Below are 19721 nucleotides of genomic sequence, written 5' to 3'. Positions count from 1 at the left end.
GCACGGGGCCCTATTCCGGTGGCACCGGCCCGCCGCGTTTCAATCCTCAGCAATCATCCCCTGCCTCCTCCTCCCCTCCCCCACCAGGCCCCTCCCTCCCTCTTCTCACACCCTCATCCCCACCCCCTGGATGTGTCCCAGCGCCCACCTCTTAGCGCCTATGCTCTGGGGCGAGGATGCCTGTCCAGGGCCCCAAGCCAGGAGGCCCCCTTCCCAGGTCTGTGCCCTTCCCCGTGGGCAAGGGGGTGTGGGCCCCTCCCCCACTTGCCATGATTTGGGGCCCTTATGGTGATTCTGCTGTTCCAGGCCTCACCCACTGTTCAGGCCCCACCAGGTGGCCTCCCTATGGCCATTTCACAGCAGGGTCACCTGTAAGTTGACTGTCCAAGCCAAGAGGTGTGTCCCGGGCTCTGCCTGGTTGGACCTGGGTTCTCTTGAAATGGGGCCACCTTGCCTTCCAGGGTCTGCTCCTGCCTCAGGGACCCTCTTTCCCTTCTCACCTGTGGACATTGGGCCTTGTCCCCACCCATCCACTTGGGGACACTCAGAGAGACTGGGGGAGATAATGTATATGTAAAATAAGAACAAGCACTGTGATGAAGGAATAAAAAATACTAAAAAAGAATTTTTGAGATAACAAATTATTACAAAACCCCCACAAAACCCCAGAAGGATTGAATTGTAAAGTTAAGGTAATTTCTCTGACAAAAGACAGCAAATGCGAGAGAGAAGGGCAGAGAACTCAGGGTCCAGTTTTGAGCTGAATCTGCTGTTTTGGGGGACAGCAGGTCCATGGGTGGGAGAGGCTGCAGCTCCTGCCCCCTGGCCAGAATGTCCAGGCAGTGCTGTGGGCCCCAAGTGCCTAAGCAGCCAAGGGCAGGCGTGCTCAGCACAGTGGCCTCTCGAGTGGGCCAGGGCGCCCTGGGTGACGGTGTGGGCTGTGGGCCGGATCTGGACCGGGAGCCCAGCCAGGCCTAGGGCTGCCTCAGCCTCAGGGCGCCCAGGGCTCCGTGCAGCAGCAGGCAGAGGCGCGTCCTGGGCCCTGTGCCCCAAGTCCACGCTGGGTAGCTGGTGATGTCCCGTCCCGTCCTGTAGCCACCAGGCACCCGGTCCTCGTCGTCCTCCAGGCCGTACTCCCTGGGCCCCGACGCCCTCCTCCTGGCTGTTCCAGACCCGTTGCCACCAGGCACCCAGTCCTCGTCCTCCTCCAGGCCGTACTCCCTGGGCCCCGACGCCCTCCTCCAGCCTGTCCCGGCTGCCAGGCCCGCGGCCGCCCCCCTCAGCCGCCGCCGCTGCCACGCGCAGGGAGGAGCCCGGGGCACTGTAGCGAGGCGCGGGCCTCACGCGTACCCTCGACGCCCCGCGCCCTCCCCGGGCACTGCCCCGGGTCCCTCCACGGCCGCCCTTGGCTGCGCTGCCGTCGCAGAGGAAGGCAGCGGCCAGCAGCAGAGCCCAGCAGGTCGCGGCTGCCCAGTTCATCTTCGTGGGGCAAAACCTGCAGGAAGAGGGAAACGGACCTCAGCTATGAAGCTCAGGGGGCTCAGCCTGGGGACAGGGCTCCTTGGGCTTTGCACAAATGCTCTCTGGGTGGACCCGCCTCGTCGGGGGTGGGGCGTTGCGTTTGGAGGGCTTGGCATCCGGGACCCGGGGCTCACCCAGGTCAGGGTCCGGAGAAGGGACCGGCCGCGTGCCTGGGCCTGGCATCCCGGACCCCTCAGAGCCTTGGCTCCGAGCCTTCCGGGCCCGCGGCGGGGCAGCGCGCACTGGGCACGGGCCAGGGCAGCGGCGCGGAGGACGCGCGGCTGGTGACACCGCTCGGGCTTGGTCCGGGCAGGCCTGGGCCCTGTGGACCACCCCTGCAGTCCCCGCCTCGCGCTCCTCGCCTTTCCTGCCGCCCGGCCCAGCAGCCTGACCAAGGACTGGGCCGGCTGCGGGCGCAGCGATCAGGCCAACGGCTCGGCCCTCCGCCCCGCACCGCCGGTCCCACGCCGCGCCTCTACCTCGGCCCGCGGGCGCAGTCCCAGCTTCCGGCTCGCAACTGGGCCCCACCGCCGGGCCTTACCCGCAGCGGACTCGGGTCGGAACCGCGGCCCAGAGCGGCTGCTGCAGGGAAGATCCTTCACCGAGCGCCAGCCGCGGCGCCGGATTTTGCGCGAGGCCTCCGCCCTGGGCTTGGGGGCGGGCGGTCGCCGAGGCCCATCCCAGCGAGACGGGGTGGGAGGAGATGGGTGGGGCTCGGCGGAGGGCGCGGCCCTGCTCGCCAACCCGGCCCCCTTGCTGGCTGCACCCCGTCCTCCTTACCATCCACTGCCTCACCAGCCCCCACCCCACTTCCCACTCTCCAGTCACCAGGGCGCACGGGGCCCTATTCCGGTGGCACCGGCCCGCCGCGTTTCATTCCTCCTCAATCATCCCCTGCCTCCTCCTCCCCTCCCCCACCAGGCCCCTCCCTCCCTCTTCTCACACCCTCATCCCCACCCCCTGGATGTGTCCCAGCGCCCACCTCTTAGCGCCTATGCTCTGGGGCGAGGATGCCTGTCCAGGGCCCCAAGCCAGGAGGCCCCCTTCCCAGGTCTGTGCCCTTCCCCGTGGGCAAGGGGGTGTGGGCCCCTCCCCCACTTGCCATGATTTGGGGCCCTTATGGTGATTCTGCTGTTCCAGGCCTCATCCACTGTTCAGGCCCCACCAGGTGGCCTCCCTATGGCCATTTCACAGCAGGGTCACCTGTAAGTTGACTGTCCAAGCCAAGAGGTGTGTCCCGGGCTCTGCCTGGTTGGACCTGGGTTCTCTTGAAATGGGGCCACCTTGCCTTCCAGGGTCTGCTCCTGCCTCAGGGACCCTCTTTCCCTTCTCACCTGTGGACATTGGGCCTTGTCCCCACCCATCCACTTGGGGACACTCAGTGAGACTGGGGGAGATAATATATTTGTAAAATAAGAACAAGCACTGTGATGAAGGAATAAAAATACTAAAAAAGAATTTTTGAGATAACAAATTATTGCAATACCCCCACAAAACCCCTCAAGTATTGAATTGTAAAGTTAAAGAAATTTCTCTGGCACCCTGGGGGCCAGTTTTGGGCTGAATCTGGGTTTTCCAGGGGTGAGGACAGAGACAAAGCAGAATCATGGATATACACGGTGGGAAAGGGCCAGGGAGGCTCTCAGCTGGCCTCATGGCTCTGAAGCCTGTCCTGAGATGTGGCCGGCATGTGTGAAGGTGTGTGAGGGAAGCACAGGAAACACTTAGGCTTTTTATGTTTGAATAAAATGGTAACAAAATGAATTTAATGGTGCGTCGAAAAGTACCGCATGATGAAGTCATGTTCAGGGTGGTTTTGTATCACAAATGTCAACGAAAAAAAAAATCCGAACTCTGCAAAATAATTTTAAAGAGATTTATTCTGAGCCAAATTTGAGGACCATGACCCGGAGCCACTGCCAAGAGGCCTTGGGCAAGTGGACTCCTTGTGGCTGGGTTACAGTTTGGTTTTTATACATTTTATAGACAAGGGTTACTGGTAAACCCATCAATCAATATGTGGGAGGCATACATTGGTTTGGCCCAAAAAGGAGGGCCATCTCAAAGCGGGGGCTTACAGGTTATAGGTGGGTTTAAAGATTCTTTAGATTGTAATTGGCTAAATACATGAAGCTTTGTCTAAAGACTTGGAATGTTTTCACATAAACTGTCTACCAGAGGTAAGCCACCATTTGTTGCATAAATTGAGGACCTGCAGGTTTGTCTTGCATACCCTTAGGCCTGTTAATGGGTTACAAAGGAAGTCTCCAAGAAGGGAGGGGGGCATGATAAGGCAGGTCTGACCTCTCTCCTCCTGGCAGGCAACTTTGCCCTAGAATATTCCTTTGGCCTCGAGGGGGTCCATTCAGTCAGTCGGTTGGGGGTGGTGGTGAGCATTTTAGTTCACAAAAAGTATGTGGATGTACTTTGCCAATGAGTGGATCAAAGGGGAAAATATGATTTTCTCCAAAAAAGAAGACAAAGTATTGATTTTAATCAACATTCATTTATGGGGTAAAATGCCAAGAAAACGAGTCATAGAAGTGATTTTTAAAAATTTACTCGGTAAAAGTGAACGTCAGCAGAAGTACTTAGTGGGGGGCCTTTAAATGTATTTTTTAAGAAGTATGGTCGAGAAAAGCTCGCCTGCTTTTACCACTTCTGTTTAACACAGGGTGGGCAGGGCTGCCGGCAGAGACAAGGTGGCCGTGGAAGGGCAGGTGGGTCCCGTGGCTGCAGCTCAGACCTTGCCCCGACCCCCACAGGCCACCTGCTCCCTGCCCCGCCGCTGGGGGGGCCACAGGACACGTGTGCCTGCCGTTCCGGGGAGGGCCTTTGTCCCCACGAAGAAGAGGGGCTATGCAGAACCTCTCTGCTCTTGTCCTTTTTCCTTGTTCCCTGCCTGGATTGGGACGGGGTGGCCACCGCAGGGCCCCGAGTCAGTGGCTGGGCGGGTCCCCGGGACACAGCTGGGCGGCCCCGTCACCCCGTATTGCTGAGTGCTGGGCCTTGTCCCGTTTGTTTAAGCAATTGCCGCCTGGATGCTTTGTGACTTGCAGCCAGATGTGAGTCTCAGACTTGATGAAAGATGGTGGGGTTTCTCTGTTAGAACAAGAAATAGCAGGAAAATGTAAAATAATATGCCGGTCTCAGGAGCAGCCAACACCACAATCAACCTTGCACAGTGCAAAAGGCCTCCGAGGAGAACATGAGCAGCTACTAGAGACACAAAGGAGATCTGCACGGGTGCAGGGAGCAAGGACAGGGCAGCTTCATGTTGTGAAGGCGACAGTTCTTCACAAATTGACCCATAAATCTAATAAAATTACAATAAAAAAACTCATCATAATTTTTAAAAGAATCTGTTATGGGCTGAATTTCGCCCCCCATGCGTACGTTGAAGCCCTACTCCCTGGGACTGCAGAATGTGACTGTACTTGGAGATAGGGCCGTTATTAAAGGGTAATTAAGGTTACATGCGGTCACTGATGTTGGTGCTAATCCAATCTGACAATTGTCCTGAACAAGATGATGAGGGCCAGCCATGGTGGTTCACGCCTATAATCCTATTGCACTCTGGGAGGCCGAGGCGGGAGGATCGCTTAAGGTCAGGAGTTAGAAACCAGCCTGAGCAAGAGCGAGACCCCATCTCTACTAAAAAATAGAAATAAATTAATTGGACAACTAAAAATATATAGGAAAAAATTAGCCAGGCATGGTGGCGCATGCTTGTAGTCGCTGCTACTCGGGAGGCTGAGGCAGGAGGATCGCTTGAGCCCCAGAGTTTGAGGTTGCTGTGAGCTAGGATGACACCACGGCACTCTAGCCCTGGCAACAGAGTGAGACTGTCTAAAAAAAAGAGGAGATTAGGACCCAGACGCCCACAGAGGGACGACCACGTGAAGACACAGGGAAGATGCATCTACAAGACAAGGGCAGAGGCCTCAGGAGGAACCACCTGCCAAGTTGTGAGGACATAAATGTCCGTTGTTTAAGCTGCTATCTATACCTACTATCTGTAGGTTAAATTTAGTAAGATAGTAAAACAACACTAAATTTGTATGCACTTAATCACACAATCTCAAAATACATAAAGCAAAAATAGTAAGAAAGGAGATTTATAGCACAAAATCATTGGCACTTTGTTATGTTATTAGCAAACTAGTACAGAACCCAAGAGTGGCCGGGTGGGGCATGTCGTCTGTGCGCGGCAGGCAGACTTCTCAGTGGCCAGTGTTGGGTCTGGGGCCTGGCCCAGGAATCGGCAGCACACCTGGCCTGAGGGCCGGGGCGGGCGGGGCCGCTCTTCACCTCTTGTGCGCAGTGGTGGCGGCAGGCTCCGAGGCCCCCAGGGATGGGAGGCTCAGCCCCGCGGGAGGCACGATCTGTTGGGCCCCAGCCCGGCTAAACCAGCGAGATGCTCTTCTCACTCCATCAGCAGGTGCAGTGGCTGGGGTTCGCTACCTTCGAAATGCTCGTACACCTGCTGGCCCTGTCGGTGCTCTCCGTGCTGCTTGACTGCGTGTGGACGGCCTGGCCCCGGGCCTCTCCTGGTGGAACGTGTTCGTGCCCTTCTTCGCGGCTGATGGGCTCAGCACCTACTTCACCACGATCATGTCCGTGTGCCTCTTCCAGGATGGAGAGAAGAGGCTGGCCGTGCTCCCACCACGATCGTGTCCGAGCGCCTCTTCCAGGATGGAGAGAAGAGGCTGGCGGTGCTCCCACCACGATCGTGTCCGTGTGCCTCTTCCAGGATGGAGAGAAGAGGCTGGCGGTGCTCCCACCACGATCGTGTCCGTGTGCCTCTTCCAGGATGGAGAGAAGAGGCTGGCCGTGCTCCCACCACGATCGTGTCCGAGCGCCTCTTCCAGGATGGAGAGAAGAGGCTGGCGGTGCTCCCACCACGATCGTGTCCGTGTGCCTCTTCCAGGATGGAGAGAAGAGGCTGGCGGTGCTCCCACCACGATCGTGTCCCAGCACCTCTTCCAGGATGGAGAGAAGAGGCTGGCCGTGCTCCCACCACGATCGTGTCCGAGCGCCTCTTCCAGGATGGAGAGAAGAGGCTGGCAGTGCTCCCACCAGGATCGTGTCCGAGCACCTCTTCCAGGATGGAGAGAAGAGGCTGGCCGTGCTCCCACCACGATCGTGTCCGAGCGCCTCTTCCAGGATGGAGAGAAGAGGCTGGCCGTGCTCCCACCACGATCGTGTCCAAGCACCTCTTCCAGGATGGAGAGAAGAGGCTGGCGGTGCTCCCACCACGATCGTGTCCGAGTGCCTCTTCCAGGATGGAGAGAAGAGGCTGGCGGTGCTCCCACCACGATCGTGTCCGAGCGCCTCTTCCAGGATGGAGAGAAGAGGCTGGCGGTGCTCCCACCACGATCGTGTCCGAGTGCCTCTTCCAGGATGGAGAGAAGAGGCTGGCCGTGCTCCCACCACGATCGTGTCCGAGCGCCTCTTCCAGGATGGAGAGAAGAGGCTGGCGGTGCTCCCACCACGATCGTGTCCGAGTGCCTCTTCCAGGATGGAGAGAAGAGGCTGGCCGTGCTCCCACCATGATCGTGTCTGAGCACCTCTTCCAGGATGGAGAGAAGAGGCTGGCAGTGCTCCCACCACATCGTGTCCGAGCACCTCTTCCAGGATGGAGAGAAGAGGCTGGCGGTGCTCCCACCACGATCGTGTCCGAGCGCCTCTTCCAGGATGGAGAGAAGAGGCTGGCCGTGCTCCCACCACGATCGTGTCCGAGTGCCTCTTCCAGGATGGAGAGAAGAGGCTGGCGGTGCTCCCACCACGATCGTGTCCGAGCACCTCTTCCAGGATGGAGAGAAGAGGCTGGCAGTGCTCCCACCAGGATCGTGTCCGAGCACCTCTTCCAGGATGGAGAGAAGAGGCTGGCCGTGCTCCCACCACGATCGTGTCCGAGGGCCTCTTCCAGGATGGAGAGAAGAGGCTGGCCGTGCTCCCACCACGATCGTGTCCGAGCACCTCTTCCAGGATGGAGAGAAGAGGCTGGCAGTGCTCCCACCAGGATCGTGTCCGAGCACCTCTTCCAGGATGGAGAGAAGAGGCTGGCGGTGCTCCCACCACGATCGTGTCCGAGTGCCTCTTCCAGGATGGAGAGAAGAGGCTGGCGGTGCTCCCACCACGATCGTGCCCGAGCACCTCTTCCAGGATGGAGAGAAGAGGCTGGCCGTGCTCCCACCACGATCGTGTCCGAGCGCCTCTTCCAGGATGGAGAGAAGAGGCTGGCCGTGCTCCCACCACGATCGTGTCCAAGCGCCTCTTCCAGGATGGAGAGAAGAGGCTGGCGGTGCTCCCACCAGGATCGTGTCCGAGCGCCTCTTCCAGGATGGAGAGAAGAGGCTGGCCGTGCTCCCACCACGATCGTGTCCGAGCGCCTCTTCCAGGATGGAGAGAAGAGGCTGGCAGTGCTCCCACCAGGATCGTGTCCGAGCACCTCTTCCAGGATGGAGAGAAGAGGCTGGCCGTGCTCCCACCACGATCGTGTCTGAGCACCTCTTCCAGGATGGAGAGAAGAGGCTGGCAGTGCTCCCACCACGATCGTGTCCGAGCGCCTCTTCCAGGATGGAGAGAAGAGGCTGGCGGTGCTCCCACCACGATCGTGTCTGAGCACCTCTTCCAGGATGGAGAGAAGAGGCTGGCCGTGCTCCCACCACGATCGTGTCCGAGCACCTCTTCCAGGATGGAGAGAAGAGGCTGGCCGTGCTCCCACCACGATCGTGTCCGAGTGCCTCTTCCAGGATGGAGAGAAGAGGCTGGCCGTGCTCCCACCACGATCGTGTCCAAGTGCCTCGTCCAGGATGGAGAGAAGAGGCTGGCGGTGCTCCCACCACGATCGTGTCCGAGCGCCTCTTCCAGGATGGAGAGAAGAGGCTGGCAGTGCTCCCACCAGGATCGTGTCCGAGCGCCTCTTCCAGGATGGAGAGAAGAAGCTGGCCGTGCTCCCACCACGATCGTGTCCGAGCGCCTCTTCCAGGATGGAGAGAAGAGGCTGGCAGTGCTCCCACCAGGATCGTGTCCGAGCGCCTCTTCCAGGATGGAGAGAAGAGGCTGGCAGTGCTCCCACCACGATCGTGTCCGTGTGCCTCTTCCAGGATGGAGAGAAGAGGCTGGCCGTGCTCCCACCATGATCGTGTCCGAGCACCTCTTCCAGGATGGAGAGAAGAGGCTGGCAGTGCTCCCACCACGATCGTGTCCGAGCGCCTCGTCCAGGATGGAGAGAAGAGGCTGGCCGTGCTCCCACCACGATCGTGTCCGAGCACCTCTTCCAGGATGGAGAGAAGAGGCTGGCAATGCTCCCACCATGATCGTGTCCGAGCGCCTCTTCCAGGATGGAGAGAAGAAGCTGGCCGTGCTCCCACCATGATCGTGTCCGAGCACCTCTTCCAGGATGGAGAGAAGAGGCTGGCAGTGCTCCCACCACGATCGTGTCCGAGCACCTCTTCCAGGATGGAGAGAAGAGGCTGGCAGTGCTCCCACCACGATCGTGTCCGAGCACCTCTTCCAGGATGGAGAGAAGAAGCTGGCCGTGCTCCCACCATGATCGTGTCCGAGCACCTCTTCCAGGATGGAGAGAAGAGGCTGGCAGTGCTCCCACCACGATCGTGTCCGAGCACCTCTTCCAGGATGGAGAGAAGAGGCTGGCAGTGCTCCCACCACGATCGTGTCCGAGTGCCTCTTCCAGGATGGAGAGAAGAGGCTGGCCGTGCTCCCACCACGATTGTGTCCGAGCGCCTCTTCCAGGATGGAGAGAAGAGGCTGGCCGTGCTCCCACCACGATCGTGTCCGAGCGCCTCTTCCAGGATGGAGAGAAGAGGCTGGCAGTGCTCCCACCAGGATCGTGTCCGAGCGCCTCTTCCAGGATGGAGAGAAGAGGCTGGCAGTGCTCCCACCACGATCGTGTCCGTGTGCCTCTTCCAGGATGGAGAGAAGAGGCTGGCAGTGCTCCCACCACGATCGTGTCCGAGCACCTCTTCCAGGATGGAGAGAAGAGGCTGGCAGTGCTCCCACCACGATCGTGTCCGAGCGCCTCTTCCAGGATGGAGAGAAGAGGCTGGCAGTGCTCCCACCACGATCGTGTCCGAGCACCTCTTCCAGGATGGAGAGAAGAGGCTGGCAGTGCTCCCACCACGATCGTGTCCGTGTGCCTCTTCCAGGATGGAGAGAAGAGGCTGGCAGTGCTCCCACCACGATCGTGTCCGAGCGCCTCTTCCAGGATGGAGAGAAGAGGCTGGCGGTGCTCCCACCACGATCGGGTCCAAGTGCCTCTTCCAGGATGGAGAGAAGAGGCTGGCGGTGCTCCCACCACCATCGTGTCCAAGTGCCTCTTCCAGGATGGAGAGAAGAAGCTGGCGGTGCTCCCACCACGATCGTGTCCGAGCGCCTCTTCCAGGATGGAGAGAAGAGGCTGGCAGTGCTCCCACCACGATCGTGTCCGAGCGCCTCTTCCAGGATGGAGAGAAGAAGCTGGCAGTGCTCCCACCACGATCGTGTCCGAGCACCTCTTCCAGGATGGAGAGAAGAGGCTGGCGGTGCTCCCACCACGATCGTGTGCGAGCGCCTCTTCCAGGATGGAGAGAAGAGGCTGGCCGTGCTCCCACCATGATCGTGTCCGAGCACCTCTTCCAGGATGGAGAGAAGAGGCTGGCGGTGCTCCCACCATGATCGTGTCCGAGCACCTCTTCCAGGATGGAGAGAAGAGGCTGGCGGTGCTCCCACCACGATCGTGTCTGAGCGCCTCTTCCAGGATGGAGAGAAGAGGCTGGCAGTGCTCCCACCATGATCGTGTCCGAGCACCTCTTCCAGGATGGAGAGAAGAGGCTGGCCGTGCTCCCACCACGATCGTGTCTGAGCGCCTCTTCCAGGATGGAGAGAAGAGGCTGGCGGTGCTCCCACCATGATCGTGTCCGAGCACCTCTTCCAGGATGGAGAGAAGAGGCTGGCGGTGCTCCCACCACGATCGTGTCTGAGCACCTCTTCCAGGATGGAGAGAAGAGGCTGGCCGTGCTCCCACCACGATCGTGTCCGAGCGCCTCGTCCAGGATGGAGAGAAGAGGCTGGCCGTGCTCCCACCACGATCGTGTCCGAGCACCTCTTCCAGGATGGAGAGAAGAGGCTGGCGGTGCTCCCACCACGATCGTGTCCGAGCGCCTCTTCCAGGATGGAGAGAAGAGGCTGGCAGTGCTCCCACCACGATCGTGTCTGAGCGCCTCTTCCAGGATGGAGAGAAGAAGCTGGCCGTGCTCCGCCTCTCCTGGATCCTCACCGTCCTTAGCCTTAAGTTCGTCTTCGAGACGCTGTTGTGCCAGAAACTGGAGGGGCAGACTTGGGAGCTCTGGCTCGGCCTGATCACGTCTCCGGTCTTCATTCTCCTGCGGCTGCTCGCGATCCGCGCCTGTCGCGTCCACTCTTCTCTCCGAGGTGCCACAGAGAGAGAGTTGGGCCGCTAGAGTGCTGGACCTCTGGCTGAGGCCCTACCTGCACGGCACCAGCAAAGAGGTCTTGATCTGAAGGCAACGCCTGCTTGTGGCCCGCTGAGTGCCCAGTTTCCCCTGTACCAGTCATGTCTGAAATTGTTTCCTCAGCATGGCTAAAAGGACAGCCTTAATCCTCAAAACGTATTTCCTGTTATTTCATGCTTTGAGTAGGCAATCCTGAATTGAGATCCTGAGAAGGGCTCCTGGCCAGACATTTCTGAACTCCTCTGACATTCGGAAACTGAATATGAGTAAAATGTCCTGATGGGCTTTGAGTATTCTCTGTGGGTCCTGGGAAAGGAATCCTGTACAAAGGCTGCCAATCTGGGCTTTTGAGTATTTCCTCCAGCCTGCAAGGCTAACCTAAGAACTCACTGCTCCATCCAGAAGTCCAGACCAGACTTTGTTAGCTGTCTTTGTTAGGTCTAAAAAGTGTAAATGAGTTTGTACTTCCTCCCCTGTGCTGTGGGAGAGAACAGGCCCTTGCTTCATTTCAACTGAGTTAGAGACAGAAGAATGCTGAATAACAGCACCATTAGGGCCCGATCTGCTTATCTGTCACCTGAGAAAAGAACCCTGCTGTCCAGATGCGGCTTGGCTTCCTATCTGAGCAAAGACTGCAATTTCACAGACTTTTTCGCCACCTGTGGCTGGCACTATTAGCACACCTGAGACAGATTTAGGTCTCCCTAAGGTGCTCTGATGCTCATGGCATTGGCATCTACAAACGGGAAGTTTGTGAGTGGCGCAGCTTTGTTGGCCTGAGGTCTGCGGTTTGATGCCAGTCAGATGCCAAATAAGAACATTTGCTGAGATGAAAATAAAATAAGAGAATGTTTCCCTGAAAAAAAAAAGAACCCAAGAGTTTCTCAAGTCTATATGGAAAAATAAAGGCCTAAAATAACTAAAACGTTTGACAAAGGTCAAAGAGGGACTCAGCATGCCAGATAGTAAGACATTATGGAAAGCCATGGTAATAACATGAGCCAGTCTGGGCAAGGAGTAGACAGAGAACAGTCCAAGAGAACGAGGACACCATTGACACTCACGTGTGAACAGGTCCATGTCCACAGGACTGAATCAAGATTAAGAATTTTGGTAGAGAATGGGTAGAAAATAAACAAAATGGAAATTCTAGAACCAAAAAGTACATTTTCAAACACAGAAGATTAGACATGGCTAGAGAGAGAATTAGTAGTGTGGAAGATCAGAAGAAAATATTCAGAATAAAGAGCACAGAGTAGGATGCTGCAGGCAGAGAGGACACTACAGAAAGCTCTGGCATGCTGTGTAACTGTGGAACCAAGGAAGCAGGGAGAAACAATGAGGCAGATATAATATTTAAAGAAATAATGGCCAGTAATTTCCAAAAACTGATAAGAGAAATTAAGTCATGAGTTCTAGAAGTGTTACAAACTCAAAGTGTGATAAGTACAAAGAGAAGCTTATCTAGGCAAGACAGCTGGAAACCAAGCACAAGACAATCTTAAAGATTCCAGAGGTGGGGAAACCCAAATTACCCACAAAAGAGTAAAAATAAGACCACAGCTGCTTCTCAACAGAAAGAGGAAGGAGCTGGCAGAGCGGATATGTGGTTTGCCAAATCTCCATTCCAGCGTCAGGGAGCTGACTGTGGAGAGATTGTTAGAGGCTAACAGGTAATTGATGAATACTTGGTACAGATAAAAATATATATCATGCAAATAAAACTGATAGGAAGCTGATATAGCTGTATTAATGCCAAAGTAGACTTTAAGACTTAATGGTTAAGGGAAAAAGCATGACTAGAGACAAAGAGTAATGCTTCTTAATGACAAAAGGTTAAATTTACCAAGATAGTAAAACAACACTAAATTTGTATGCACTTAATCACATAATCTCAAAATACATAAAACAAAGATAGTAAGAAAGTAGATTTATAGCACAAAACCGTTGACATAAATGTAAAACTCTCACACACAGCACGATGCATCATGATGCATCTCTTGAATATATTTATCCCCAAGGACATGTGCTAGATGCACCGTGGGGCGGGCTGTGACGCCGGGGGCGGTTGCAGTGGGGGGCCATGACTGCAGAGAGAAGTTCCATGACGAGGGTGACAGCCAGTAGGGAGGAGAGTTCTTGATTCACTCGATTTTGGCCCTCAAGCACCAGAAAAGACAGAAAAGGCAGAAAAACCATGGACGGTGTCTCATCTATTCATTAGACCTAATACGTTTTAAATAAAAGGACCAAATAAAACAACACTCTTGTTTCTGAGGAGAGGCGGCACCTGTGTTTGTTTGGTGGTGATCTTTGCCCTCCTGGCTGGGGACCTTCCCTGACCTGGGAGGCAGCTGAGGCTGGTCTCAGGGTCTGCTCTGGGGGCTGGGACCTCCTGCCAGGTGGCCATGGGCTTGAGGGTAGGGCCTGCAGGCTGGCCCTGAGCGAGGCTCCCCCCAAGAGACCGTCCAGACTCCCTGTCGGGGGAGCGGCAGTGGAGAGGGGGCTTCCTGGGGACTCCCACCTGCCTTCCTGCGGACTCCCACCTGCCTTCCTGTGGACTCCCACCTGCCTTCCTGCGGACTCCCACCTGCCTTCCTGGGGACTCCCACCTGCCTTCCTGGGGACTCCCACCTGCCTTCCTGGGGACTCCCACCTGCCTTCCTGCGGACTCCCACCTGCCTTCCTGGGGACTCCCACCTGCCTTCCTGCGGACTCCCACCTGCCTTCCTGGGGACTCCCACCTGCCTTCCTGGGGACTCCCACCTGCCTTCCTGGGGACTCCCACCTGCCTTCCTGGGGACTCCCACCTGCCTTCCTGCGGACTCCCACCTGCCTTCCTGGGGACTCCCACCTGCCTTCCTGCGGACTCCCACGTGCCTTCCTGGGGACTCCCACCTGCCTTCCTGCGGACTCCCACCTGCCTTCCTGGGGACTCCCACCTGCCTTCCTGGGGACTCCCACCTGCCTTCCTGCGGACTCCCACATGCCTTCCTGCGGACTCCCACCTGCCTTCCTGGGGACTCCCACCTGCCTTCCTGCAGACTCCCACCTGCGGCGAGGAGCTGTCCCCTGTGCAGGTTCTGACACCCCCCGGGGAGAGGGGCCAAGCCCTGGTCTAGGGTCTGTTTGGCCCTTCCCCTGTTGGTTCGGAGGCTTTCTCATTTGTGGCCACTCTGTGCTCTCTGCAGCTCGGGCCGGCTGGCGGCCCTGGTCGGAGAGGGCTGTGGCCTGCCCGGGGCAGTGGGCAGTGCCGGTGGGCAGAGCAGAGGGGGAGAGGGATCCTGCAGGGGTGCTCAGCAGGGGCCGGGGGCCCGGAGGAGTTTGGCCAGGGCCTCCCTGATGTCGCGGTTCCTCAGGCAGTAGATGACCGGGTTGAGCAGGGGTGTCACCACCGAGTAGACCACGGACACCAGCTTGTTGAGGTCGAAGGAGCTGATGGCGTGAGGCCGGGCGTACATGAAGGTGGTGGTGGTGTAGAAGATGGCCACCACGGCCAGGTGGGAGGCGCAGGTGGAGAAGGCCTTCCGACGGCCGGCGCCGCTTGGAATCCTCAGCACCGTGGCCAGGATGCGGGCGTAGGAAGCCGCGGTCACCAGCAGGGAGGTTGCGAGCACAGCCAGGGCTGCCACGAAGTCCAGCATTTCGATGGCAGTGGTGTCAGAGCAGGAGAGCCGCAGCAGGGGGGAGATGTCGCAGAAGAAGTGGTTGAGGACGTTGGGGCCACAGAACGTCAGGCGGGAGATGAGGGCCGTGGACACGAAGGAGGCCAGAAAGCCACCGAGCCAGGCGCTGAGGGCCAGGTGCAGGCAGACCCTCGATTCCATGATGGCCGGGTAGTGCAGTGGGCGGCAGATGGCCAGGTACCGGTCACACGCCATGGTGGCCAGGAGGAAGCACTCGGAGGAGGCGAGCGAGAGGAAGAGGAACAGCTGGGTGAGGCAGCCAGGGAAGGAGATGGTGCTCACCTGGGCCAGGAGGCCAGCCAGCAGCTTGGGGACAGTGACCGAGGTGTACAGGATCTCCAGCACCGACAGGTTGGCCAGGAAGAAGTACATGGGCGTGTGCAGCTGACTGCTGGCTCGGATGGTCCCCACGATGACCAGGTTCTCCAGGACGGTCACCACATAGATGGTGAAGAACAACCCGAATAGGAGCCCTCGAAGATGGCACAGCTCCGGGAAGCCGAGCAAGACAAACTCTGTCACCAGATTGCCGCTGGAGTTGCTCATGGTCCTCCCTGGCTGGGGAGGCCACTTCTGAGCTCCCTGGAATAGCAGAGACTCAGGTGCGGTGTGTGTTGGGGCCAGGCCCTCTGCAACCCTGGTGCCCATAGCCCCTTCTGGGGTCTCAAAGGCGAGGCCTGCCATGCCTGCGTGGCTGCCTGAGGACCCGTGGAACTCCCTCCCTGGCTCCTGGAACAGGCCAGGTGCACAGGCAGGGACAGGACAGCATTCTCACTGTGTGCCTTTGGGACCTGCAGCAGAACTTATCTGCCATCTCCACCTCTCAGGGCGACATGCACACTTACCCAGAGCTGACACCTGGCCCAGGGGCCTTGGGACCTGTACACACCCGTGTAAGCAGATTACGCCTCTCTTACACACCCACCTGTATGCCCTGAGCTGCGTCATCTTACCTGCCTCAACATGCAGGTACATGGCCAGATGCACGCACCCTCCCCCTAGTGCATATGTACCCCAGGTGAACACACACCCACGCTGGTGTGCACCCCCCAACTCACCCCTCCCCCAAGGAAGCCCCCCGGTGCACTCACACAGCACAAGGAAAGACCTGCTTTGCCCGGTGTGGGCTCCTCCTATCCTCATCCAGGTAGGGCTGGTTCATGCTGCTTGCTGTGGCCAGCCGCCCCTCATGCCTGGGGAAGCACCTGGTGGCAGGCCGCCCTGCAGGGGCGAACGCAGCCAGGGGGGTGTTTGCAGAGGCTCCTCCACCTTTAGGTCCCGAGGTCTTCCTCCTGCAAGGGTGCAGTTGAGGCAGGGGCGGAGCTGTGGCTTGGAGGCTCCAACCGGCCTGTGTGCCCAGCCATGCCTGCAGTTGCGTGCCCGAGGGCAGGTGGGTGGACGGTGGGGGCTCAGCAGAGGCAGGGGAAGGGGCGCGGCTGGCAGCAGCAGCTCCTCTGGACAGCCCGGCCCCCCGGGGGGAGGTGAGCCCCAGACGCTCCCGCCCGCTCTGCAGAGGGTCTGTCTGTGCTCGCACCGCGGGGGGTTCCCTTAGCCCACCCTTCCAGGGTCCCTCTCCTCACCTGGGAAGGTGAACTCCTCAGTGAGGCGGCTCAGAGGCGCCCCCCGACGGCGGCGGCCGCAGGAGCGCCGGGGGTCCCAGGGCGCGTGTCCGCGGGCGCGCACGACTGGAGCCCCGGGAAGCCGGCGCGGGCCAAGGCCGGGTGCGGAGCGGACTGCGGACCCCAGCACCCGGAGGTGAGACCGGGCCAGCCGGGCAGCAGGAGGGGCGCCCCGGCGGGCGGCGGGCAGCGGAGCAGGGCGGGACCCCCAGGCTGCGGGCGCGGGGCGGCGCTCAGGGCCTGAACGCAGCGGGGCTCCTGCCGGGTCCGACCTCTGCGGGCGGCCCGTGTCGGGGTTCCCGGGAACCTGCCGTCGGTCCTCGTCGCCTTCCCCAGGCCCTTCGCCTCCAGACCAAGGTCGCGCAAGCCCGACCTCCGTCCGCAGAAGGTGCGGGGTCTCTGCGCCGGGTGCGTGCGAAGCGCCGCCTCTCGCGGGGCCCGCGGGCCCAGGGGTTTTATTAGGCTCCTCCGCGGCCTTGCCCCCCCGCCCGCGCCGCCGCTCCCGGCCCGGAGGACGCTAATTGCGAGTTCGCTCTGGTGGGACTCCCAGGGCAATCTGCGGAGGCGCCCCGCGGGCACCTGCTCTGCCCCTGGGGCCTCCCCAGGCTGGGGCGGGGCCGAGTGCTGCCAAAACTTTCAGAACGCCCAAGTCGTTGTTATTGCTTTTCTATGCATGGCATTTATTTGTTCATTTATTTATAAAATAACACGATGAACACATACGCCTACCCTCAGCACAAGACCTAGACAATTGCTACCGAACGACCTCCCTTGCCCCCCTCTCTGGGATGGGAGGGACCCCTCTCTGGGATGGGAGGGACCCCCTCTCTGGGATGCTCTTGCTGCTTAAAGCATTTTAACTACACACAACACACGGCCTGGTTTTGCTTGTGTCTGGACTTCACGACAAACGGTATCGTGTGCTGTGTCCTCTTCCTGGCCTTGCTTCTTTATGTTACTAAGCCTTTTCCTCCTCCCAGCAGTTGTGCCCGGTGGATTCTGACGCCGGTGACCACACCGCATTCAGGAACGCCGTCCTTGTTCGTGGAGGCCGGACTGTCTCCCGCCCTGCGGTGTTACGAATGCACCGGTCTTGGCCCTGCGAGACCCCTCTCTTGGACCTACACCTAAGAACCAGGGTGCTGAGGTTGACCTTTGCACAAAACTTTGAAAGAAAATATCAAGTTCGGCCGGGCGCGGTGGCTCACACCTGTAATCCTAGCTCTCTGGGAGGCCGAGGCAGGCGGATCGCTCAAGGTCAGCAGTCAGAGACAAGCCTAAGCAAGAGCAAGACCCCATCTCTACTAAAAATAGAGAGTAATTAGCAGGACAACTAAAAATATTTAGAAAAAATTAGCTGGGCATGGTGGTGCATGCCCATAGTCCCAGCTACTTGGGAGGCTGAGGCAGGAGTCTTGCTTGAACCCAGGAGTTTGAGGTTGCTGTGAGCTGGGCTAATGCCATGGCATTCTAGCCCAGGCAACAGAGTGAGACTCTATCTCAAAAAAAAAAAAAAAAAAAAAAATCAAGTTCTTTCCCAAAGTGCTGTACTAATTACACATCTGCCATCCAACCCCCGCCCCTTTCAACAGGCGGTGTGGTAGAATTCTTAATCTTTGCCAACATAGTGGGCAAACGCCGGTAACTCACTGTGGTGGTGATTTGTATTCCCTGCTTCTTTTAACACGGTTAGTATCCACGTGTTTCTGCTTCCGTGAGATGCCCGTATCTTTTGTCCATTTCTCCCGATGGTGTCATCTTTTACTTACTTGATTTGTTGGAGTTCTTTGTATATTTGTTTCTAAATTTCTTTATTTAGTCGCAATTTACACAGTGAAGCGAATGCACCTTGAGTGCTGAGTTTGACAAATGCATATGTGAGTTGAGCCGGTCAGATACAAATTCCCTTCACCACAGACATCCCGCTGCATGCCCGGCCCAGGTAGTCCTTGACTCCCACTTTGAGGAAACCACTTTGTGATTCTTTTCTTCACAGATTGGTTTTGTTTGTTCTAAACATAAGTGGAATCGCACAGTGCCTTCTCTTTTGTCTCCAGCTTCTGCTCAGCATAATGTTTTTGAGGCATACCTAGGGTGTTGAGTGTTTGTGCCATTATATAAATAGACACATGATCTGGAAGTGTCTTATTTAATTCTCAAATATTTGGAGGTTGTCTGGAGATAACTCTCTGTTATCCACTTCTTATTTAATTGCATTGAGATCAGAGAAGTACTTTGTATAAACTTGAATTGTTTGTGATTTGAGATTTATTTTATGGTCTAGATTGGGGTCTATAGTGGTAACCAATCTGTGTTCACCTCCCAAAAATGTGCACTTGCTGTTGTTGGGTGCCACATCTTAAAGATGTCAGTCAGATCAAGCTGGTTGACAGTGATGTTCAATTTCTTATATCCTTACTGATTTTGTCTACTTGTTCTGTCACTTGTTGAAAGAGGGACATTGAAATCTATGGCTTTTAATTGTGCATTTGTCTTTTTTTCTCGAGGTTATATTGTTTTTTGCTGCATGTATTTTAATGTTGTTTTTAGGTGCATATATATTTAGTGTTGTTTTGTTCTTCAAATAATTGACCTTTTTATAATTATGAATTTATTTCCTATGTCCCTGGTAATATTTGTTACTCTGAAATTCACTTTGTCTGATATTGACTCCAACTTTCTTCCAATAGTGTTTGCATGATATATCTATTACCATTCTTTTACTTAAGCCTATTTGTATCTTTCTATTTAAATTGTGTTTCTTGTAGGCAACATATAGTTGGGTCTTGCCTTTTTATCCAATCTGACAATCTCTGCCTTTTATTTGGGATATGTAACCATTCACATTTAATGTGATTATTGATATGGTTAGATTTAAATCTACCACATTACTGTTTTGTTACAATTTATCCTGTCTGATTTTTATTTCATTTTAGGGCTAGTATAAACCTTTAACTTATCACACTCTACCTTCAAGTGCTATTTTATCTTGTCACAAATATTAATAAAATCTTTACAGCGGCATGCTTTCACTTCTCCTCTACTGGCCTTTGTCCTACTGTTATCATGGATTTTTTTTTTCTTTTTGAGACAGAGTCTCGCTTTGTTGCCCAGGCTAGAGTGAGTGCCGTGGCATCAGCCTAGCTCACAACAACCTCAAACTCCTGGTCTCAAGCGATCCTCCTGCCTCAGCCTCCCGAGTAGCTGGGACTACAGGCATGTGCCACCATGCCCAGCTAATTTTTCTGTATATATTAGTTGGCCAATTAATTTCTTTCTATTTATAGTAGAGACGGGGTCTTGCTCTTGCTCAGGCTGGTTTCGAACTCCTGACCTTGAGCAATCCGCCCGCCTCAGCCTCCCAGAGTGCTAGGATTACAGGCGTGAGCCACCGCTCCCAGCCTATCATGGATTTT

General features: G+C 56.7%; 1 protein-coding gene and 2 pseudogenes across 1 annotated transcript; 1 reads left to right on the top strand and 2 right to left on the bottom strand.

Annotated features, from left to right (window-relative positions):
* Positions 1-625: 625 nt before the first annotated feature.
* Positions 626-2200, bottom strand: LOC105861484 (shadow of prion protein-like; annotated as a pseudogene).
* Positions 2201-5868: 3668 nt separating this feature from the next.
* Positions 5869-11590, top strand: LOC142875627 (transmembrane protein 203-like; annotated as a pseudogene).
* A 2706-nt stretch (positions 11591-14296) lies between these two features.
* LOC142875626 (olfactory receptor 226-like) lies at positions 14297-15232 on the bottom strand. Its single transcript, XM_076010367.1, has one exon. It carries the CDS (start codon positions 15230-15232, stop codon positions 14297-14299), a length of 936 nt encoding a protein of 311 aa, XP_075866482.1.
* Between the last annotated feature and the right edge of the window lie 4489 nt (positions 15233-19721).

Source organism: Microcebus murinus, chromosome 14, assembly GCF_040939455.1.
Source record: "Microcebus murinus isolate Inina chromosome 14, M.murinus_Inina_mat1.0, whole genome shotgun sequence".
Classification (NCBI taxonomy): Eukaryota; Metazoa; Chordata; class Mammalia; order Primates; family Cheirogaleidae; genus Microcebus; species Microcebus murinus.
The sequence above is the reverse complement of the archived record's forward strand: the minus strand, read 5'-3'. Positions and strand labels throughout refer to the sequence as shown.